This window comes from Aricia agestis, chromosome 4 (genome assembly GCF_905147365.1).
Source record: "Aricia agestis chromosome 4, ilAriAges1.1, whole genome shotgun sequence".
In the NCBI taxonomy this organism is placed as follows: Eukaryota; Metazoa; Arthropoda; class Insecta; order Lepidoptera; family Lycaenidae; genus Aricia; species Aricia agestis.
The window spans coordinates 12570202-12590772 of NC_056409.1; the positions used below are offsets into that span (position 1 = coordinate 12570202).

At 35.0% G+C, this 20571-nt stretch overlaps 2 protein-coding genes and 1 long non-coding RNA gene across 5 annotated transcripts in view; 1 reads left to right on the top strand and 2 right to left on the bottom strand.

Moving 5' to 3' along the window:
• LOC121725894 (phosphofurin acidic cluster sorting protein 1) overlaps positions 1–8589 on the top strand; it is a 111937-nt gene extending 103348 nt beyond the window's left edge. For all 3 annotated transcript variants that reach the window (XM_042113061.1, XM_042113062.1, XM_042113063.1), the window contains 7 exons: positions 2983–3119; positions 4434–4578; positions 4899–5013; positions 5311–5466; positions 6010–6145; positions 6417–6539; positions 6853–8589. In XM_042113061.1, coding sequence (XP_041968995.1) covers positions 2983–3119; positions 4434–4578; positions 4899–5013; positions 5311–5466; positions 6010–6145; positions 6417–6539; positions 6853–6977 — 937 coding nt within the window. In that variant the 3' untranslated portion in view covers positions 6978–8589. The remainder of the gene's footprint in view (positions 1–2982; positions 3120–4433; positions 4579–4898; positions 5014–5310; positions 5467–6009; positions 6146–6416; positions 6540–6852) is intronic.
• A 3004-nt stretch (positions 8590–11593) lies between these two features.
• On the bottom strand, positions 11594–13412 carry LOC121725907 (UPF0692 protein CG33108). Its single transcript, XM_042113082.1, has 2 exons — positions 12792–13412; positions 11594–11961 (listed from the first exon to the last, which is right to left on the bottom strand). Exons 1-2 carry the CDS (start codon positions 13292–13294, stop codon positions 11637–11639), a joined length of 828 nt encoding a protein of 275 aa, XP_041969016.1. The 5' UTR covers positions 13295–13412; the 3' UTR covers positions 11594–11636.
• Positions 13413–14156: 744 nt separating this feature from the next.
• LOC121725912 lies at positions 14157–14698 on the bottom strand. Its single transcript, XR_006035460.1, has 3 exons — positions 14634–14698; positions 14299–14468; positions 14157–14186 (listed from the first exon to the last, which is right to left on the bottom strand). It is a non-coding gene; the product is annotated as an uncharacterized LOC121725912 (long non-coding RNA).
• Positions 14699–20571: the final 5873 nt, after the last annotated feature.

Here is a 20571-nt window from a genome sequence, read left to right on the forward strand (position 1 = left end):
ATTGACCAATTGGTCGAATTATTATCTCTCATCCACGCCCGAAGCATATTCTCGACATCTTGATTGCTACGTTCTACGCTGCCCTGGGTTTGAGGATGACGAGGAGTACCGTGTATAATTTTACAATCAGGCCACATTTTCATCATTTCCGCAATGATTTTGGCAGTGAACTCTCGACCGTTATCACTCTGTAAAATGTATGGTGCTCCGAATTCTAAAAAGATTTTAAGTAATTCGAGTGCAACCTCACTCGCTTGTTTTGAAGAAAGTGGTCTAAGATGAACAAACTTAGTAGCATGGTCTTGATAGTTGAGTAACCATTTAAATTTACCATCTGCTGCTGATTGAAAGTCTATTAAGTCAACTTGGCCTCTCTCATTAAAATCTTTTGACAGTATAGGTTTGGTAACTATACCTTTTTTTGGTATATTGCGTTTGGATTGGCAGACAGGACAAAGTGACACAAATAAATCAATTGCTTTTCTTACAATTACAAATTTGTCTTTTAGTTTGTATTGAATTTTGATACGACCACCATGCCCACAACTTTTATGAATATCTGTGAGAATATCATAATACTCCTCCAAAGGTACGACGCGAACAGTTGGGCTATCATGATTTTCCTTTTTTAAAATCAGGTAATCTGAACCACCAATATTCATGACATCATACCTCGAACTCCAATAATACTCCGCGGCAGTCCGTCGGACACCAGAATTGATGGCCACCTCAGCACTTTTAACATGATGGATAACCTCCAAAATTTTTTGTTTTGTCCACGGTGTTTTTACTGCTCCCGTGCGCGTTTCATAAAATTTACTTAGTTCAGTATTAAAAGTGTCCTTAAAACTATTCATTTCTTGCATATTCTGCGTATTAACACTCGAATTACTTAAGTTTTCAATTTGTTTTGATCCCGCACTTTCACAACACTCCGCCATGTTTACTGTTTTGATGAGCAGCGCCACGCTTGGTTTAATAAAGAACTAACGCGAGAAAAATGCCGCGGCAAATCATAAACCGCGCTACTAATGTCATAAAACATTTTATAAATTGACGACAATTTACAATCTGCCTTCGGCAATTTGTATAACGCTATAGGTTTATAAAATGCCGAAGCCGTTTGTAAACAGACAAATCATACAAAATGTATCCTAGAACCTACACATCATGAACCAAATATTACCTCATTTAATTCTCTTTTGAATTGTCTTAAATTATTTGAAAAAATATCAACAGAATTTAGATTACTATTGTAGTAGGAACATGATCGCCTGAAGAAGGTATTTCTCGCATAGTTTGTATGATAGGGCGGGACATAAAACGTGTCTATACTACATGAAGATGGTCGCGGGACTTTTAAATAAATTTTGCTTAAGAGATTTGAGGAATTAATGGAACTATGTAGAATTTTGAAAAGAAACACACTATCTAGATATGTACGCCTTAAGTCTAATCTATACTAATATTATAATTGGAAAGAGTTTGTGTGTTTGTTTAAACGCGCTAATCTCAGGAACTACTGATCCGATTTGAAAAATTCTTCTACTGTTGGATAGCCCATTTATCGAGGAAGGCTATAGGCTATATTTTATCACGCTAAGTATAATAGGAGCTAAGAAATAGAGGAAAATGTGGAAAAAACGGGGGGAAATTATTTAAAAGGGCTTATTTGAACGCGCTAATCTCAGGAACTACTTATCCGATTTGAAAAATTCTTTCAATGTTAGATAGACCATTCATCGAGGTGGGCTAAAGGCTATATTTTAACACGGTAGGACTAATAGGAGCAAAGAAATAGAGGAAAATGTGGATCAAACGGGGGAAATTATATGAAAGGGCTTATTTGAACGCGCTAATCTCAGAAACTACTTATCCGATTTAAAAAATTCTTTCAATGTTAGATAGCCCATTCATCGAGGTAGGTTATAGGCTATATTTTATCACGATAAAACTAATAGGAACTAAGAAAAAGAGGAAAATGTGGAAAAAACGTGGGAAATTATATGAAAGGGCTTATTTGAACGCGCTAATCTCAGGAACTACTGGTCCGATTTAAAAAATTCTTTCAGTGTTAGATAGCCCATTTGTCGAGGAAGGCTATATAGGCTATATTTTATCACGCTAAGACTAATATTAGCGAAGAAATAGATGAAAATGTTGAAAAAACGGGGGAAATTATATGAAATTACTTATTATCTTATGAACTACTGGAGCAATTTTTATGTTATTTGGCAAACATGAAGAATAGACCACGTGAAGGGACATAGGCTATTTTTTGCTGCAATATATGGTTGCGTGAAATTCCTAAATTACCCAAGCGAAGCCGCGCGGAACATCTATATATATAATAAAATCGTAGGAAAGTCAATTCTGTATATTTCAAATATTTTTGTACAATAAATAATACTTGGGATGTGATCTACTATGCTAACGCGGACGAAGTCGCGGGCAACAGCTAGTCGTTGAATATTATGTCTTGCTGCACTCTCAAGATGGTCAGTAGACCGTGAGCCAGACCTAAAATCTAGTGTCTTCAAAAATTTTAATTGGACCCTTTCAATACGTTTGATGTTAAAAGCATAATCCGGATTCCAAACAACACTCGCGAACTCAAGAACACTTCGAACATAAGCATTATTCAACAGCTTAAACGTTTCTACGCGTTTAAAAGGTTGACCTATACGAATAATTGTTCCCAGTTGTTTGTAAGCTTTAGCTACAATCCCGTCGATATGTTCATTAAAATTCAGCTTGGAATCCAGGGTTACTCCCAGATCACGTATTGAAGCCCAAAGGCTCATCCACTAATCCTGTAGTTAAAAATATATTTCTTCATTACTTTCGATTTAATACCTTTTTATAAGTGTTTGTGCCACATATGATAGTAATTTTATCCACCATTGTAGCCTATAGGTCTAAAATGTAAATATTTAAAATAAGCAAATATTGTTATTGATAAGGGAGCATGTAATTGTACAGAGGCGGCAGGCGGCCGTTCCGTATCTGCGTGTGCGGCGGGGAGGCGGCGACGGCGGCGGCGCTGCGAGCGCACGTCGAGCTCGCGTCGCGTCGCCCGCACGACCCGCCCCCCGCACGCTTCTATATTGTGCCATTAGGTGGGTATTATATCAGTTTAGTAGCTTTTTGTAGCGTTTGTTCCTAGTAAAAATAAAATGGAAGACTTAAATATCTCGTAACAGAATAAATGAATAAAACATTGATTTACAATTCAATAGAAAAAATAGTAACATAATATTTTTCTTCATTTACTCTAATAACAAGATCGGCAAAGAATCAGAGGCATCTAAACTGACCAATTATATTATGCTGTTACACGCATTGTAGGCTTTGTATTTAAAATCATGCGTTACTTCTCATTATTGATTTCTAAAATTTTTAAGCTGCGGTACATCTTCATCAAACCCAGGAATCTGTCGTCGATTATTATAGATCATTTACTGCCGCACTCAGAGACGAATATTTAATTACTTAACTGGTGCTTAACTGTAACACAATGAAGACTTTGACATAAGCCCCACATTATCTGTCAAAATCTTCATTAATTTGAAGTTTAATTAAATAAATGTCTGTGAGTGCGGCCGTTATATCCTAAGATCCGACCGTAAAATCCTGCATGAATCGTTTTTTTCGATCAAATATATTTTAAAATAATCTTTAGAACGTATAGAATGGATTAATGTTGGGTTGCCTTGTTAAAAGTAGCCGCAAGTACCTCTAATTGAGTAAAATGAAAGCCCGTAATACAAACTTGCGTGTATTCAATGGAAAAATAAGAACTAAGAAGGAATGACAGGACACTACGCATAAAAATAAAAACGCCTGTTAAATAAAAATTGCAATCTTGCGGGTTCTCGACGTCCTCAAATTCTCCCAAGCATAATAATTGTAGGCCTGAACATTTGTCTTAAACAAAAGTGATGGCAACCCCAGTTTGCGGCTATCGTGCAACTGGCAACCATGGATATTCATGCACAAATGCATAAAACTTAAATATTGTATCAAAATTATTAAAAAAATTGATGCTTCAATTTTGATGATGAACTATATCTGTTTACGGGCTGGCAACCCTAGGTTGCGGCCGACTTAGAGCTGGCAACCATTTATACCTTATTTTGTCTCGTCATTTTCTTTCAAATGGTGTAAAATTTACTGAAAAAAATATTCAAACAAATTATGCATTTATCTCATGAACATTAAACTTAATTAGAGGTACTGCAGGATTTTACGGCCGGATCCAATACTATTATTGATGGGTCAATTCAGACCGCCACGCGACGCGTAGATGTATTTCTAAATTTGTATGGATTTGATATCTGTCATTTCAGTACAAATGTAGAAATGCATCTATGATCTACGCTTCACGTTGCGGTCTGAATTATTAACCCTAACACGATGTATTATACAACTAGGTCCGCACACGGTGGCGCGATACCTGTGCGGCTCGGACGCGGCGTACGCGGCGCTGTTCGGGGCGGAGTCGTGGGCGGGGCTGTGCGAGCGGCTCACCGAATCGCCGCTCGCCGACGTCGCCGAAATGTCCTCCAGGATCGCCAGGTATCACCGCCATCATTATTATTAAATACGCGCTGCTTTTAGTAAGGAGTCAACTTTCAGAAGAGAATACTTACATATTATGTTGGTACTTTTGAATATTATAGATACAAGATTTTTTACGTGATTGCATCTGCTGTTTAAACTTAGTGGCTATACCAAAATAACACATTTCTACTGATATAAAATTTTACAAGTTTTCAACTCATATTTATTTATCATATTTAACTTTAAAATATTTCTCATTAAAAAATACGTTAATTTTCAAACATTTTTGTTTATTTAATTAGTGTAATAATATTTTTTTATAACTTTTGTCCCAGATATCTGAACAGCGTCGGCCCCGTGAACAATGTGCCAATCGGCGAAGCGATGATCGCGTACCGGGATAAGTCCGGGGACGAGGATTCCAGTCAAACTTTCATTCCATTTATTGCGGTAAATATTTAACCTTACTACCTTGAGGGACTATCTATAGGCTCAGCTGACAGCTGGTGTATGAAAATCTACCCAAACCATAACGTCATAAATAATATTCCGCCCGTGCACATTTAACCCTGCAAGGTACCAATACCTTTTTTAACCGACTTCCAAATAGGAGGATGTTCTATGTTCGGCTGTGGATATATATTTTTAATGACTGGTTTGTCTCTGCACTCTATCCTGTATGATAAGTAGAGACAATGTTACAGTATTATGTAAAATTTAACATTGTTATTCTATATTTTTCTGTAGGAGGTGCGTGTAGGTTGCGGAGAAGGCGGTCCGTCGTCGCTGGAGCTGGAAGAGGGCGGGTCTCCACCGGCGCGGCCCTCGCCTCCGGCCACGCCCGCGCCCGACCTGCTGCCGCCGCGCGCCGAGCCGCAGGAGCTGCAGCTGGACTACTGGCTGGTTGGTCACATTTATAACTGTCGTAGTCAAAGTTATCTTAAATAAGAAAAAACGGCAATTTAGAAAAGTAAAAAATAAGGCAGCGCGGCGGTTTTGTGTATTTTTTACTTTTTTTTCATATTATGTTCTCACTCTCACAGTAAACGAGAATTGGATTCTCGTTTACTGTGAGAGTGACACCTCTCAAGCTAAAATCCTTCAAGCCATTCAGGCTGCAGAGCGTTCCAAACAATTATACTTATATAAATAATAAATACATGCTCTCGAAAAATTAACCCTCCTTTTGGTCCAGTTGGGAAAATATTATTTATTATATACAAACTTTCATCCCCTATTTGAACCCCTTGGGGTTGGAATTTATCAAAATCCTTTCTTAGCGGATGCCTACGTCATAACATCTACCTGCATGCCAAATTTCAGCCCGATCCGTCCAGCGGTTTGGGCTGTGCGTTGATAGATCACTATGTCAATCAGTCAGTCACCTTTGAGTTTTATATATATAGATTTAAGTTAAATAAACATACAACCATGAAAATTTAACAGGTCCCACCTGCTCGCTGCTCGGAAGCGGAGGGCGGGGGTAAAGTTACGTTGAAGGCCTCCTTCCGAGCTCTCGTGATAACGCGGAACAACGCGCATCTCTCCATTACCTACCTCACAAAGGAGAAAAAACAAAAAAGTAAGCATGTCCTTTTTGCAGGTGACAAACTTTCTAAAATTATAATTAAACGGAATGCAAATATATTTATTTTGTGGACTGTCCAGTGTCATACTAGTATGCCAAAAATTTCCCGACTTTAAAAAAGACTACATTTTTCAAATTTGTTCAAAATATGAGCACTCATCAGCCAAGAATTTAGATACATTTTAGCTACTACCATCTCCTAATTTTTACATTAATTCACAGGGAAACATATTTTAACATAATTGAATAATATGTTGTGTGACAGTAATGCGGCTGGGTAAAAAGAAAGAGAAAAGCGGCGAGACGGAGCCGGGGCGCGCGCAGACCGTCGACGGCGTCGCGCGGCTCATCTGCTCCGCCAAGGGCTCGCACAACTCCCCGCTCAGAGGTAAATATCCTGATAATTATAGTAGAGCTCGAGTTTTTTACTACGAAAATTATAAATATGACATATAAGAAGTGATTACCGCACACATGACCACAAACGAAAACAAATTATCGTCAGATACGCGAACGCTTTTGAGCGTATACGCAGTACGTACGTTGACACGCCCAAATGTTAGCTTACATGCCCGAGCGTACATACGCACGCTCACACACAAATTGTAACGCAACAATACCTTGATTTGAATGTCCTATAAATTAAAAATGTCCTATAAATTGCAGTGTTCAAATTAAAAAGTTTTTTTTTTATATTACAGTATACATCGACGGCACGGAATGGAACGGCGTGAAGTTCTTCCAGCTGTCGACGCAGTGGCAGACGCACGTGAAAACGTTCCCGGTCGCCACGTGCGGCGCGCCGCTCGCACCGCCTGAAACTTAGAGCTTGTGCTGAATTTTGCTCCCTCCACGGAATTCCGCGATTAGCTCGTTTGATGTCCTCGTGGCTTTTAGACCCTAGTATTAGGAGCGCCGCGCGCCGCTACGAGGCTCGAGGTAGCGCCAAATATATCACCGCCATATTATGATATAGTAGCGATTTAATATGGCGCTCTGTGAATGTAATAATTGCTGATGCAAACGGAGAAATATAATTTCTCCCTTTTCCGACTTATTTATATTTTACCCGATATTTTACTTACTGTACTTTAGCTGCCATGGCATGTATGGCTTTTGTTATGTATTTTGGATTTTTCCAAATTATCTTAGATGGTGGTTTAACAAAATTGTTTTATCGATATTATCGCAATGTTAGAAACCTGCGTTTATATTATATTTATTATCATTACTCCAATATACATAATAAAGGCTCAATAATCACTTAGTCATTAGAAGTTGTTAGATTCGTATTTAGAAATAAATGTGTATTGTGTACTCAATATATCTATGGTTCGTGACATTTGTATAACATAAACATTATGATAAAAAATAGAACAAAAATGATTTTAGTTACAACATCATTTTTTATACCTATGTGTTAGACAACGATTGTGGGGTAACTGTAAAGTTTCGCTACTCATACCTATTTGTTACAAAAGTATCGCATGCAGCACATTCTTATGTTCCACGCTGGCGTCCTGTATTTTTTGTGTCTATTTTTTGTCATATTATATCGATATCAGTTAGACTTAGGACTGTAGAGAGGTCGGTAGTCGGTACTCGGTACTCGGTGCAAGAGCAAACTGAATCTTGTGAAATCTAGTAAGCACATATCAATGTAGGTTTGTGGGTGAGAGTTTTTAGTCTGTGATTCGTGAATGTGGTTTTTTTAAGTCAACGGTGCGGTTGCTAATGTTTTGTATTTTTTATATGTGCAAGATTATTTTCGTGTGAAAGCAATAGCTTTTTGTATCATAGCATAAACGTTTATGTATCAAATGTCAGTAGCAAACAGTATTACAACGTCGGTTCGATGATATAACGTGGTTTCCGAGCCAATGTCTATTATTCAACGACTAGTAGGCTTAAGTCTGAATATGTTTTCGTAGAGTAATTTCGACTGCAATGCTATGTAAGTACTACCAGATAAATCGATTCATAGACAATTGACATTTGGCGATCTTACGTAATTCGGTCTGGTTGTGGCGAGTCCCACCGACAGATTTAATTCATCAACATTGACTTGACATTATCTGACCAATTAATATAGGCTCGCCATTTGCCTATGAATCAATTTCCCTAATGGTACTTATTTTCTAAAGTATTGTCAGAAATGTATTAAAGTATAGGTACCACAGTTTTTACTGTCGTCAACTCTTAAACAACGCCCTCGTCAACATCAAAATATTGCCTACCTTGTTCAGTACTTTGAAAATACTTTGACGCGTATCATGCTAATAAAATATTGGAAAACTTTTATTACTCTGATTATTATTATTAGGTAGGCCTCTCAAACTGTTAGGCTGTTTACACACACGTCGCGGCGGCAGCGGTGCCGCTCCATTACTCATCCTTGTGTTTCTATTTGCCGTTACACACGGCGCCGCCGCGGCGGCGAAAAACGCTGCCGCTGCGGCGCCGTGTGTAAACACGCTTAGGGCCCTATTATATTATTTATTCCACGTTTTAACTGATTAATATGGCGTTGGCAACGCAACATGGATTAGCGTACGCGTGGAGTAAATATTTTTATCAATAAAAATGGGCTAATGTTTACTTAGCGACTTAACAATCCTTAGTAATACAATTTGTTATTTAAAATAGAATAGTGGCTTGAATTTATGCTCATAATAATTCTTATAATCAATAGTTATTATATTATGGTGTAGACATGTGGTGCTCTTCCAGATTTTACTATAAAATTAAGTTGCATTTTAAAGTGCCAAATCTTATTTACTTTGGGTTATATTACGGTGAACTGTCTTGACGACAGTTCACCCTGTAGCGTAAACTGTTATCTTATACTCAATACTCTGAATAAAAGAACTGATTATTATTTTCAACATAAATAGTTAATTATTGCATTCAAGCAATGATATTATATTTTAATAAGGTAAATAACATTTTATTTTATGCAGGCCGATTTGTATCTTAATTTTGAAAAGCAATGAATATATTTTTTTTTTAGAATTCCCACAGACCAATTACGGTTTTATGTAGAATGCACTAAGAATTTAATTTTTGGAAGACACTGCAATGTAAACTTTACATGTCACAATAATGGACAATAGTTATTGTATTTAAAATGTAACATAAAACTAAGTTACGGATAAGTATCAAACCATGTAATAAATAGTGTAATATCATAATTGCAGGCAGCTCGTTGTTACAGCCTTTTTAGGCCTCAAAATTTTGTTCAAATATTCCCCATCATTATAGACCTCCTTTTTTTTTTAAAATGATTTGATAATCTTAATGTTAAAATTAAATATGCTAGAATTAGTATCTACTAAAATTAAATTTTTGATAATTAAATGTCGTGTGCTTAGGGAAATTTTTTGGTTTGCGTTATCACAGCAAAAACAACGAACTAACTAAATTTTAGTTTTAGTGGCCTTTTGTTTAACATGGGGAATTCTATAGTAGTAAAGTCGTTAGATTAAAATGTGTCATAGGTTCTACGTTTAAAACTAAAAAAAATACGGCTTATTTAAATGGTTGGAACTCTTTCATGTGAGGCCAGTGCCTGTAGTAAATTGAAAAAAAACTTCATCTACTGCCTACATACAGATCTATAAGAATCGACTGGCACTTGGGTGACCTTAATGGGCTACGCCCAGTTTTTGAGGTTTTGACATGAGTTTATTTAAGTATTCAACAGCATTATTGATTGGTTAATATTTTGACGTTTATCAATCAATCGTTAGTGAATAGGTAAACCTCAGTCTATAAACCGTCGTGGACGCGGGAAAGCAGCTATAACTGAAATAAAAAAAAAATGCAAAATTATACTTGAAACTGATGAGTACGAATCAGCTGTCTCTCTAGTGACACTGTAGCTAATATGGCAGGGTTAGTTCTAATTTTGGACTCGCGTCTAATGAGCCTTGTAGAACTGTATGCTGGCATTAGTTGATGTCAAACAATGATGTTTGGTGGTTAAAGTCCCGCGACTGATTTTTAAGTGAAGAAAAACATCATCATCATAACATGTTTCTTTTTTTTTCATTATTAAAAATTAAAATTCTTTTATGAGCTAAATAGAAACATAGTAAAGATGTGTTGTTCAGAGTTATATTCTATTTAATTTCAATAAATCATTGTTTAATTTTTATTATTTATATTTAATATTACGGATTTAGTTTGATGTAGAAACAGAACTGAACTTGAGTTGATGAGTTTAATTACTAAATTGAGAGAACCTCATAAGTAGAATTTTGTCGAATAGGCGCGCTTATTATTGTATTCTTAGGTGTAGTAATACTGTTTAGTGTTTTGTACTAATTACTGTACATAGCAAGTCTCAACTCACACTGGGGCAGAGTCGGTGCGTCGCGACGCGTCCCATTTTTTGCCTACCACATGTTCATCTCTATTGTTCAAATTTTTAAGTAAAAATTTCAGCTACGCATATATGGGAACTCGCATCGACCCGCGCATTTGTTCATCGACCCATCCATATTTTCATAGCAGAAATTTGTACTTAAATAATATAATAAAAATAATAGAGATGAATATGTTTTGGCGAAAGCTTGACGCGTCACTTCGACTCTGCCCCAGTGTGAATTGAGTCTAAGCTACTCATACAACGTCACTACGCCGAGAATACAACAAATTATATTCATTTGAGAATTGAGATCGACTTTAAATAAAAAGTATCCAGCAAAAATACACTCAACCAACAACATTGTGAAGAGTCATAAATGTTGTAACAGTGTTGCAGGCTGAAAAGAATTATCAGTCTTCTCGTGTTATTATTTATTACTGCCACTGAGCAGTCTGTAAAATTTCCAATATTATTATTAGTGAACTAGTCTTAAGTGCTAATTATTTTTGCGATGAGCTAATCATTAATATATTCCTATAGTAAGTTATGATTTTTTGATCTCATAACTGCTGACTTGATAAGAAATTTGATTAATGCAGTAAAGTAGTTTGTATGTGTATTATATATAAGGTATTTAATACAATATATACAGTCAATGTAACATTTTAATGGATTGTTATTTCAATATAATGAATGAATAAATTCTTTGTTTATTTTAATTAAATTTATTTTATATTGAATGAATGTGTAGTACAAAGCTTTATGTTCAATGATTTCAATAGATGGTGGTGCAATGACACAGGTGACAGGACATTTAGTTATTCTTATTTTCAGTCATTAACTCATTACAAAGGATACAATTTATTTTGATATGTTCTTGAGATTTCTTATTTTAACATCATTTGCAATTATAATTTGTATTTATTGTACAAATAAATTTTTTGCATTGAATACAATGTTTTATTTGGACAGCAGTGGCAGTATTTTGTCCTTTATAAAATATATTTTATTCTATTATTCTTTGTTGAAAATTATTTTGTGTTATAAAAATGAATGAATTATGAAAACACAAATGAACATTAAATACATTTATTTAAAAACATCAACACTTATAAATTACAAACCATAAAATATCAAAAACTGATCTCTCAATCCATCTTTACCTCCAATTCCACCTTCTGGCAATACATAGAGCATGCCATCCTCTTTCTTTTTAGGAGAAAACTCCCACAAATTTTGATTACTCTTTGCCAGGGCATCCAGCTTCCAAGCAGACAAGTACTTCGATTTGCCATGTCTACTCAACACATACACATTATTGGGATCAGAAGTGTATTCCCCCTCTGAAACTTCTGACACAATTATAACACCACAAATTAATGCCCAATGAGCAGTGTGACCCTTTCTTTCACATGGGGCATGATTACAATCTGCATCATAGCTGTATTTTTAAGGTTAAGGTTAAATTTTAGGATATAAAAAGACTGGGTAGAGTTGTAGGCACAATGAAGTAGGTACAGATGATAAGCTGATGCACTGATGAATTGATCAATAGTGTTAACAAGTTTGCCCGTGGGAAAGCTATAGTGGCCTAGATACCTCTATAGCTGTTTGATTGCTGGGAATAAAGTAAGTGAAATGGAAGTATTCTTGGTCCCCAATGGTGAAAAAATTATACAAGGTTCTTTTTATGATTTATATAATAATAATAATAGTTTATTGTCTCAGTAAATACATAATAAGAAAATGATACAAAATAAAAGATAGATATGATACAGATATTACAACAATAAGGCGCACAACCCCTACACTAAGGGCCTGTTTCAGCACTTCCTGATAAGGCTATCCACCAATTAACTTGACAGATCAAGTATGGACAATCTGGCACTTTATCAGAAAGTGGTGAAACAGGTCTTAAGAGTCTTGTGCTGTAGAGGTTGACTAAATTCAATGTACATAATAAATGGATATGTTATGAGGTTTATTTTCATAATGAGATGTACTCTGATTGAATTAGAACTTATACTTTTAGTTTACTGAGCAGTAACTTTACCAATAAAAGCATAAAACATTATAATAAAATGCAGACAAGAAATACCTTTGCTAGCAATCTTTTGTCTCAGAAAATATTTACATAAATATTTAAATAATTTTCATACTTTACGGCTTTGGCAGTTAAGACAACCAAAGCTAATATTAGCGTAAGTTTAGACATTACTCATTAGTAAAACTTGTTGATGCAATGACAGGTAACATTTTAAAAAAGGATACGCCACTAACAAAGCAGCTCCATTTAATAAGTCAATCACAGTATCTTCGCTGAACAAACCACCTTCTTTAACATGAAATCGTACATTATCAAATTCAGCTAAACTTATTGCTTTATCTGCAAGCTTAGCCATATTATTGCAACTAAACATTTCACCATTGTTACTGAATCCTTCCATCTTTGTAATATTAAATAGTTCATCAGAGGTGACGGCACCATTTAACAACATTGATAAAGCCACAAGTCCACAAGTTGGGCCAACTTGAATAATGGGTTTGAAATCTTTGTATTTGTATAGATATGGTTTAACATCCAAACAAATATTGTTTCTAGAGCATACTTCCCGCAATTGGGGTTCGGATAGTGCCCACTGACAAACATCTAATGTTGTTGAAGGTGGTGTAATATCACCTGAGCTTGAAATTGGTTTTGGACTAGGAGAAACCTGAGTTGGCAGTGGCGGGGGCGGCGGCGGAGGCGGCGGAGCCGGTGGTGTGGTACACATAATTGAAAATAATTTTGTTCTATAATTTATAGTCTTTAAAATACATTATATAATGCATATTTTGATTTTAAAGTAACAAAAAATAAAAACCAAAACACACAGATGAACTTCGAACTCTTCCTGCTTCCACTTCTTTGAAATAAAAAAAACAATTGTCAATTTTTTTTTATTTATTTATTGGGAGCTGGAAACGAATGGGGAAGATTTTTGCCATTTTTCTCCGCTAGGTGTCGCGATTCCTATGATCCGCTATGCCTATCTGTGCATCGTTACATTTGAGATCTTTTTGACGTTTTTATAATAAATCTAATAAAAATGACAAAGTGTGCAGTGCCGGGATGCAAGGAAAATGGTTATCTTTTGTTCCCAAAAGATAAAAATAGGAAAAGGTTGTGGGCTAAAGCAATAAAACGGCCAGAATTGGCGAAATCGCAATCTTCATATTTACGATTTTGTGGACATCATTTTACAGAAAATTATTATAAAACTTTTCTTCTAATTCTTTTGTATGGTAAATTTTGTGCTTTCAGAGGTGAGGAAGAATATTTTTTCTTCGGGCGATGAAAACTCTATAGCTTTTGAGTGGACACTTCCTCTAATACCTACTACAGTTTTATGTTCAATCATATCAACTGTACCAAACAACACAATAGCAACATGATTGCAATGTGAATTAACTCCAGATCCGGCTGTTCATTCACAATTAGTCTCTTCTAATATACCATTTTTGTATAATTTAATATTAACCTCATAGTTTTTTTCATTGCTGCTTTACAAAAACCTTTTATATATTATGTAAAATCATTTATCGAGACAGCTCTTAATATAAGAAGGTATCTATTCTCGTATATATAAGTATAAACTTTTCCCCTTTATTAATGATTGACTGCATCTGAAAGAATTAAAATTAAGTAAGTAGAGTAACACAGCAAACTTTTTTCCTGATTATGAAAAATGATCTTTTATAGGTACAAAAAGTTTATTAAATGAATTAATATACTCACTCTCCAAAATACTCTTGTATTTGATGTTTATTTAATGGTGGCAATGGGGTATTGCTGTTTATATCTTTATAATAATCGTCTTTTGGTATGACCATAACTTCGGTTTGTACTGGTTCTGAGGGACATGATTTATCAGTGAAGTTAAAATTTCTATCATACGCTTCTTAAACCTACAAAAGCAGAAGATAGCTTAGAACTTGTTTTTCACAAACAATAATAAACGAAGTGAATAAAGGTTCATAGAATTATGGTCAAGAGTTTAATGTTAATCAGTAAAAACATTCACCAAGAAAATATAAAGTACTGTAGTAATTTATTTACTTTTATTTACTAACCTCTCTACAAGGTCTGCCTTTCTTCCACTACAGGAAGCACCCCTCTTCTTTAATTCTTCTTTGAGCCGATTTAATTTCCAGGTACAATACATTGCACAGGTAAACATCAGACAGGTAAACGTGGCACAGGTAAACGTTATATAAAAATATTTCGTATGAACCGCTCTGAACCATAGAATGTAAATAGATCATACGCGTGGCGCCCTCTGACTATGAAATCTTCCCCATTGTCAAAATAACAGAGTACAGACTTCGATCACTAATATACAAGATACACAGTCCGCGGCAAAAAACGACCTCACTAAAAGAGCACCAAACGCAACATTCTGGTGGACTTTCGATTTAGTAGTGCTCGAACGCTCCGCTGAGAAACATGTCCCAGTGCTCGTTCAACAATTGTAAAAATCATACGTTTAAAACGCAAAAAAAGGATGGAATTTCATATTTCCGGTAAGTATTAATTTTATCCCAATATATTGTATCTATATATATAAAAATCAATTGCTGTTCGTTAGTCTCGCTAAAACTCGAGAACGGCTGAACGGATTTATCTTATCTTGGTCTTGAATTATTCGTGGAGGTCTAGGGAAGGTTTAAAAGGTGAGAAAAATTCGAATAATTGCCGGGAAAATCCTCAAAACAGCATTTTTCTATTTCCCATACAAACGTTTTCTAAATAAAATGGAGAGTCAATTTGTAATTTTTTTATTTCTAAAAATAGTTTGGCGACCTCTGTGGCTCAGTGGTGAGCGCGTTGGTAGCTCAAGCCGGAGGTTGCGGGTTCAAATCCCGCCGACGGAACAAAAAGTTTTCAAAGTTCCTGGGTCATGGATGTGTATTAAATATGTGTATCATATAATAAAAATCTTAAATATATGTATAGTATAAAAGTATTAAATATATTTCCGTTGTCTGGTACCTGTAACACAAGTCCATCAGGTACTTACCACGGGGCCAGACTGACGTGGTGTGAAGCGTCCATAGATAAAAAAAATCTATACCTACCTAATATAATAACATTGAAGAGTATGTTGCTTGAACGCGTCAATCTCAGGAACTACAGGTCCGATTTAAAAACTTATCTCAGTGTTAGATTGATCATTTATCGAGTAAGACTATAGGCTATATTATATAATATATTATCTCGCTAAGACTAATACGACCGAAGAAACTCAGGAAAATGCGGGAAAAACGGGGAAAATATTTTTTATGGGAAAATGTACGATTTCTGTAAAATTCCTAATTTACGCGGGCGAAGCCGCGCGGGACATCTAGTATATATATAAAAATCAATTGCTGTTCGTTAGTCTCGCTAAAACTCGAGAACGGCTGAACGGATTTATCTTATCTTGGTCTTGAATTATTCGTGGAGGTCTAGGGAAGGTTTAAAAGGTGAGAAAAATTCGAATAATTGCCGGGAAAATCCTCAAAACAGCATTTTTCTATTTCCCATACAAACGTTTTCTAAATAAAATGGAGAGTCAATTTGTAATTTATTACCGCTGCATAAAGTTCAAATTCGCGTGCGCGTTGGAGGACCTAATATCGCGTTCTGAAACTCAACAAAAGTGAAAGTGAATCGCGAACGCGACAAAATTGCATAGTCTCAAAATACATAGTACATAAATAAACACAATTTTAGCTAACTTCAGTTGTTACTCTGTCCGATTATTTTTTTATTTTAGCTAACTTAAGTTGTTACTCTGTCCGATTATTTTTTTAATAAGACTATATAGAAATCGAAAGATAAATCAATAATAATAAAGACAAATTAAATTATAAATCTTAAGTTAAATTCTGAACGCAATCTCAATATGTATTTGACATTAGATTTGACAACCAACTGATATGTCATTCCATCCTGTCGCATTTCAGAGCACGGAAAAAATTATATTATCGTTATATCTATCTTTGTGGCTACGTGCGCGAGAACTTTCTTTACTTTGGTGATCCTTTGTGATAGTGACATTCCAAGTAATGTGTTCTTTTTTGTGATAGTGACACTTTACTGCTAAATGAGCGGGAAATTTTCTCACTTTGATTAATTACAATTTACGATGCCGAGGAGACATTTTAATTCTAATATATGAAAACAGATGGCGTTTTAATTTTTACTTTATTATTGTAACAGAACTAATCATACCTACTTTACTATATCATATTGTTTTTATTCATAACTAGGACTTTAGTTTATAGCGCGCGGTGTCAACAAAATTTGTGTCAAATTTAAAAACTTTTTAAAACCCTGGTAAGTGCTTCCGGTGTAGCGCGGCCCTTAATTAATCAAAATACCCAAAAACAGCTATGCAGTGTGCACATAATCTATACTAATATTATAAATGCGAAAGTATCTCTGTCTGTCTGTCTGTCTGTCAGTCTCGCTTTCACGCCAAACGCCAAAAGTATCTCTGTCTGTCTGTCTGTCTGTCAGTCTCGCTTTCACGCCAAACGCCAAAACTTCCGAACCGATTGTAATGAAATTTTGTATACAGATAGTCTAAAGCCTGAGAAAGGACATAGGCTACTTTTTTACTGAAAAAAAGGGTTGTAAGGGGGTGAAAATGCGTAAATTTGTTCAAATTAAGTTAGTTCCAACAATTCATAATAGATGGCGCCGTGCGTCTTCTACATCGCGCTGACGCTTGCTCAAAAGTCTTTCTATAAGACGTGGTATCATCTTACATTTAAGTTTCGATTTTTTTCGATTGTTATATCTATTCTACGGTATTAAATAACTCAGTACTTTATCTGTGCAGTGACGTAACCTTAAATCTATCAATGATAAATAGTTTATGGGTAAAGTTGTGTAATTGGAGGGCTAAATAAGCTTTAAAATTTGGCATAAAATATAAAGTTTAATATAAAAAAATGAAATACTTATTGTGTGCACACTGCACAGCTGTATTGATTTAAGGGGTACCAGGGTTTTTTTATAAAAGCTTTTGACACCAATTTTGTTGACATCGCGCGCTATAAACTGAAGTCCACGCGGACGAAGTCGCGGGCAACAGCTAGTATATATATATATATATATATATATATATATATATATATATATATATATATATATATATATATATATATATATATATATATATATATATATATATATATATATATATATATATATATATATATATATATATATATATATATATATATATATATATATATATATATATATATATAATCTATATATATATAAATAATAAAAAGATCTTTAATAACTATTATTAAGGTTGATTTTAGATAAATGTATACTTTTTTAAACTTTATTCGGCGACAGATTTTCTGTATCTTGTATATTAGTGATCGAAGAGTACAGACCAAATTTTGCCTGGCAAATGGCGAAACTATCTTGGAACCATGATTGTATTCTGTGCTTGGAACAATCATTATCAGGGCTTTAAATATCGTTATTTTTTCGTAACGTTACTGCTACTCAAAGAAAGAGCTGTCAATAACGGTATGAAAATTTACCCGATACTAGTAAATAACTTTAAGGCCGGCCTCACACAGCCGGAATGTTAATCTGAATTCATATTATTAATTCAGAAAGCCCGGAATGCCATATAGTATCAGTATGCTCCACACACATTTTGATTATTTCAGATTATGAATTTCTCAGATCGATCTGTAAGAATGATACTGACGAGCGTTCTGAATTCCGGATCGGAATATTTAAGATTATGATTTCATAACGCGCGTATTCCCATACATTTTAATAGAGCGACACACACATACTGAATCAGATTATGAATTATTTCAGTTGAAACTGCAAGCGGCTAATCTTTGGACGTGTTGCGACTTGCGACCTGTTGGTTGGTGTGATGTCTGACACGGAAAATTTAACCTTAAATTTTAATAAGCGTTGAAAAACGCCCAATAGCCGCCCGCTTGTATATGGGACACAGAACTCAGTATTGGAGGCTCGATAGAATTTTGACATCCCGGTATTCGAGAGGTTAAAGGATAAACCCAGTATTTGCGTTTGCATTTCTTTTTTATTATTATATAGAGTAAAAATCAATGCGATTCTTCTTCCATAAACGTTTATATGTATCGGGAATCACGAGACTACTGATCAATCTCAATTTTCAAGATAAGTGTGAGGCAAGGTGCCGAAATTCAGATTATGAATTTCCGATTATTAAGTCAGAGAGACATTCCGGCTGTGTGCGGCCAGCCTAAAAGTTAATATTAATAACGGTAAATGTTACAATACAGAATGATTTTTTTTCTTTTTTGAAAAAATAAAACAGTCTGTATTATTGCACTATTCGCTAGTATTGCTAATTAAAAATAATTTCTCCAAAGTTATTATATACTATAAAATCCAGGAAAGGTTAGATTTTTAAGGTTCTATTGTTTTCTCATACATTTCTTTAAAGTATTAAACAATTTACTAAAACACGATACTTTCCTCAAGTTTACCATATACGATTACTTTTGAGAAATTATTCCTTACCAGCAACACTACAAATTTAATCAATAATGCAGGTTATTTTTTATTTTTATTTTTTTATTACCTTCTACCCTCGTTAACTTTTTTCTCCCATGGGCCATGGTTATGGAGTGTAGATGGATAGGTGTCAGCTATTTTAGGTTATATTTTAATATACTTCAATTTATATTTTGTCACCAACACCAACATTCATTCCATACCCTTTGCTGCAGCTAGTGCCACTCTTAGAGGATTTTTCAACTGTTAACTGCGTACAGCTGGACACTTTTTCAAATATCCCCCATATAAGATAGTTCTCCTTAATGTACCCTCCATAGCCATGGTCTAGAGATTTTTCCCTTTCATTTGGTATATGTTTCAAAGTGCTACATTAGTCGGTACGAAATGTCCTTCAAAAATATCCATAATCATTGGATATATTTTTTTACATTTCCATGTTAATGTGAGAATTTTGATTTAAAGAGAAGTATCCTAAGCATATGCTACCAATAAGTAAGATTTTGCACCAAGGTATGCTATGGTTCCAAAGATACTAAGAGAAATCTGATTCCTTATAGATAAAAGTTTGGGGGTTCCGGCGTTGTTTTAAAAACCGAAAGCATATTATACTACTATGTAAATTATTTTCATCATCATCATCATCACTACCATCACACCACCCATCACACCATGCATCATCACGTCGAAAGTCACCAAACAGCCTAATAGAGATTATTTCTGTACTTAAACAATTTTAATATTTTTAAATATGAACTTTAATTTGTTTTAGTATATTTTGTTGTTATAGCGGTAACTGAAATACACAATCTGGGAAAATATTAGAAGTTTAGCTCTAACAGTTCTTGAGATACCTACAGTCTGGAGACAGACAGACAGACAGACAGACAGACAGATGGATGGACAGACATCAAAGACTCTACTGAGACTTTGATGTCTGCCCGTCTGTCTGTCGTTAGGGTTCCGTTTTTACCCTTTGGGTATAGAACCCTAAAAATCTATCCAACGACAATGGTGGGGTGGACGCAAAAAATTTTATCCTGGCTTGAATTGTAAAATAGGGAAGGTACCAAAAAATTTATATTTTTAAGATTTTATATACCATTTTGTCGGCATTATTAATAATGTGCATTCATGCCTAATTACGGCTTTATAGGCCCTATAGTCTCTGAGCAAAACCGCGGACAGACAGACGGACAGACAGACAGCCAGATGGACCAACAGACCGAAACTATAAGTTCCTTGTTGACTACGGAACCTTAAAAAGTAGGTAAGCACAAATCTCTTGAAATAACTCTGGTGCTCGGAAGTCGGAAGTTGGGCTGCGAATGAAAGATTTCGTACATCTACGAACATGAACGGATGGTGTCGCGTCGAACTGACAACGTCGCATACCGAAAAAAAACGATAAAAATATCATATACGTTATTTTCAGACCTATAATATTATCTAAATGTTACCCACAGAATTCCAGTA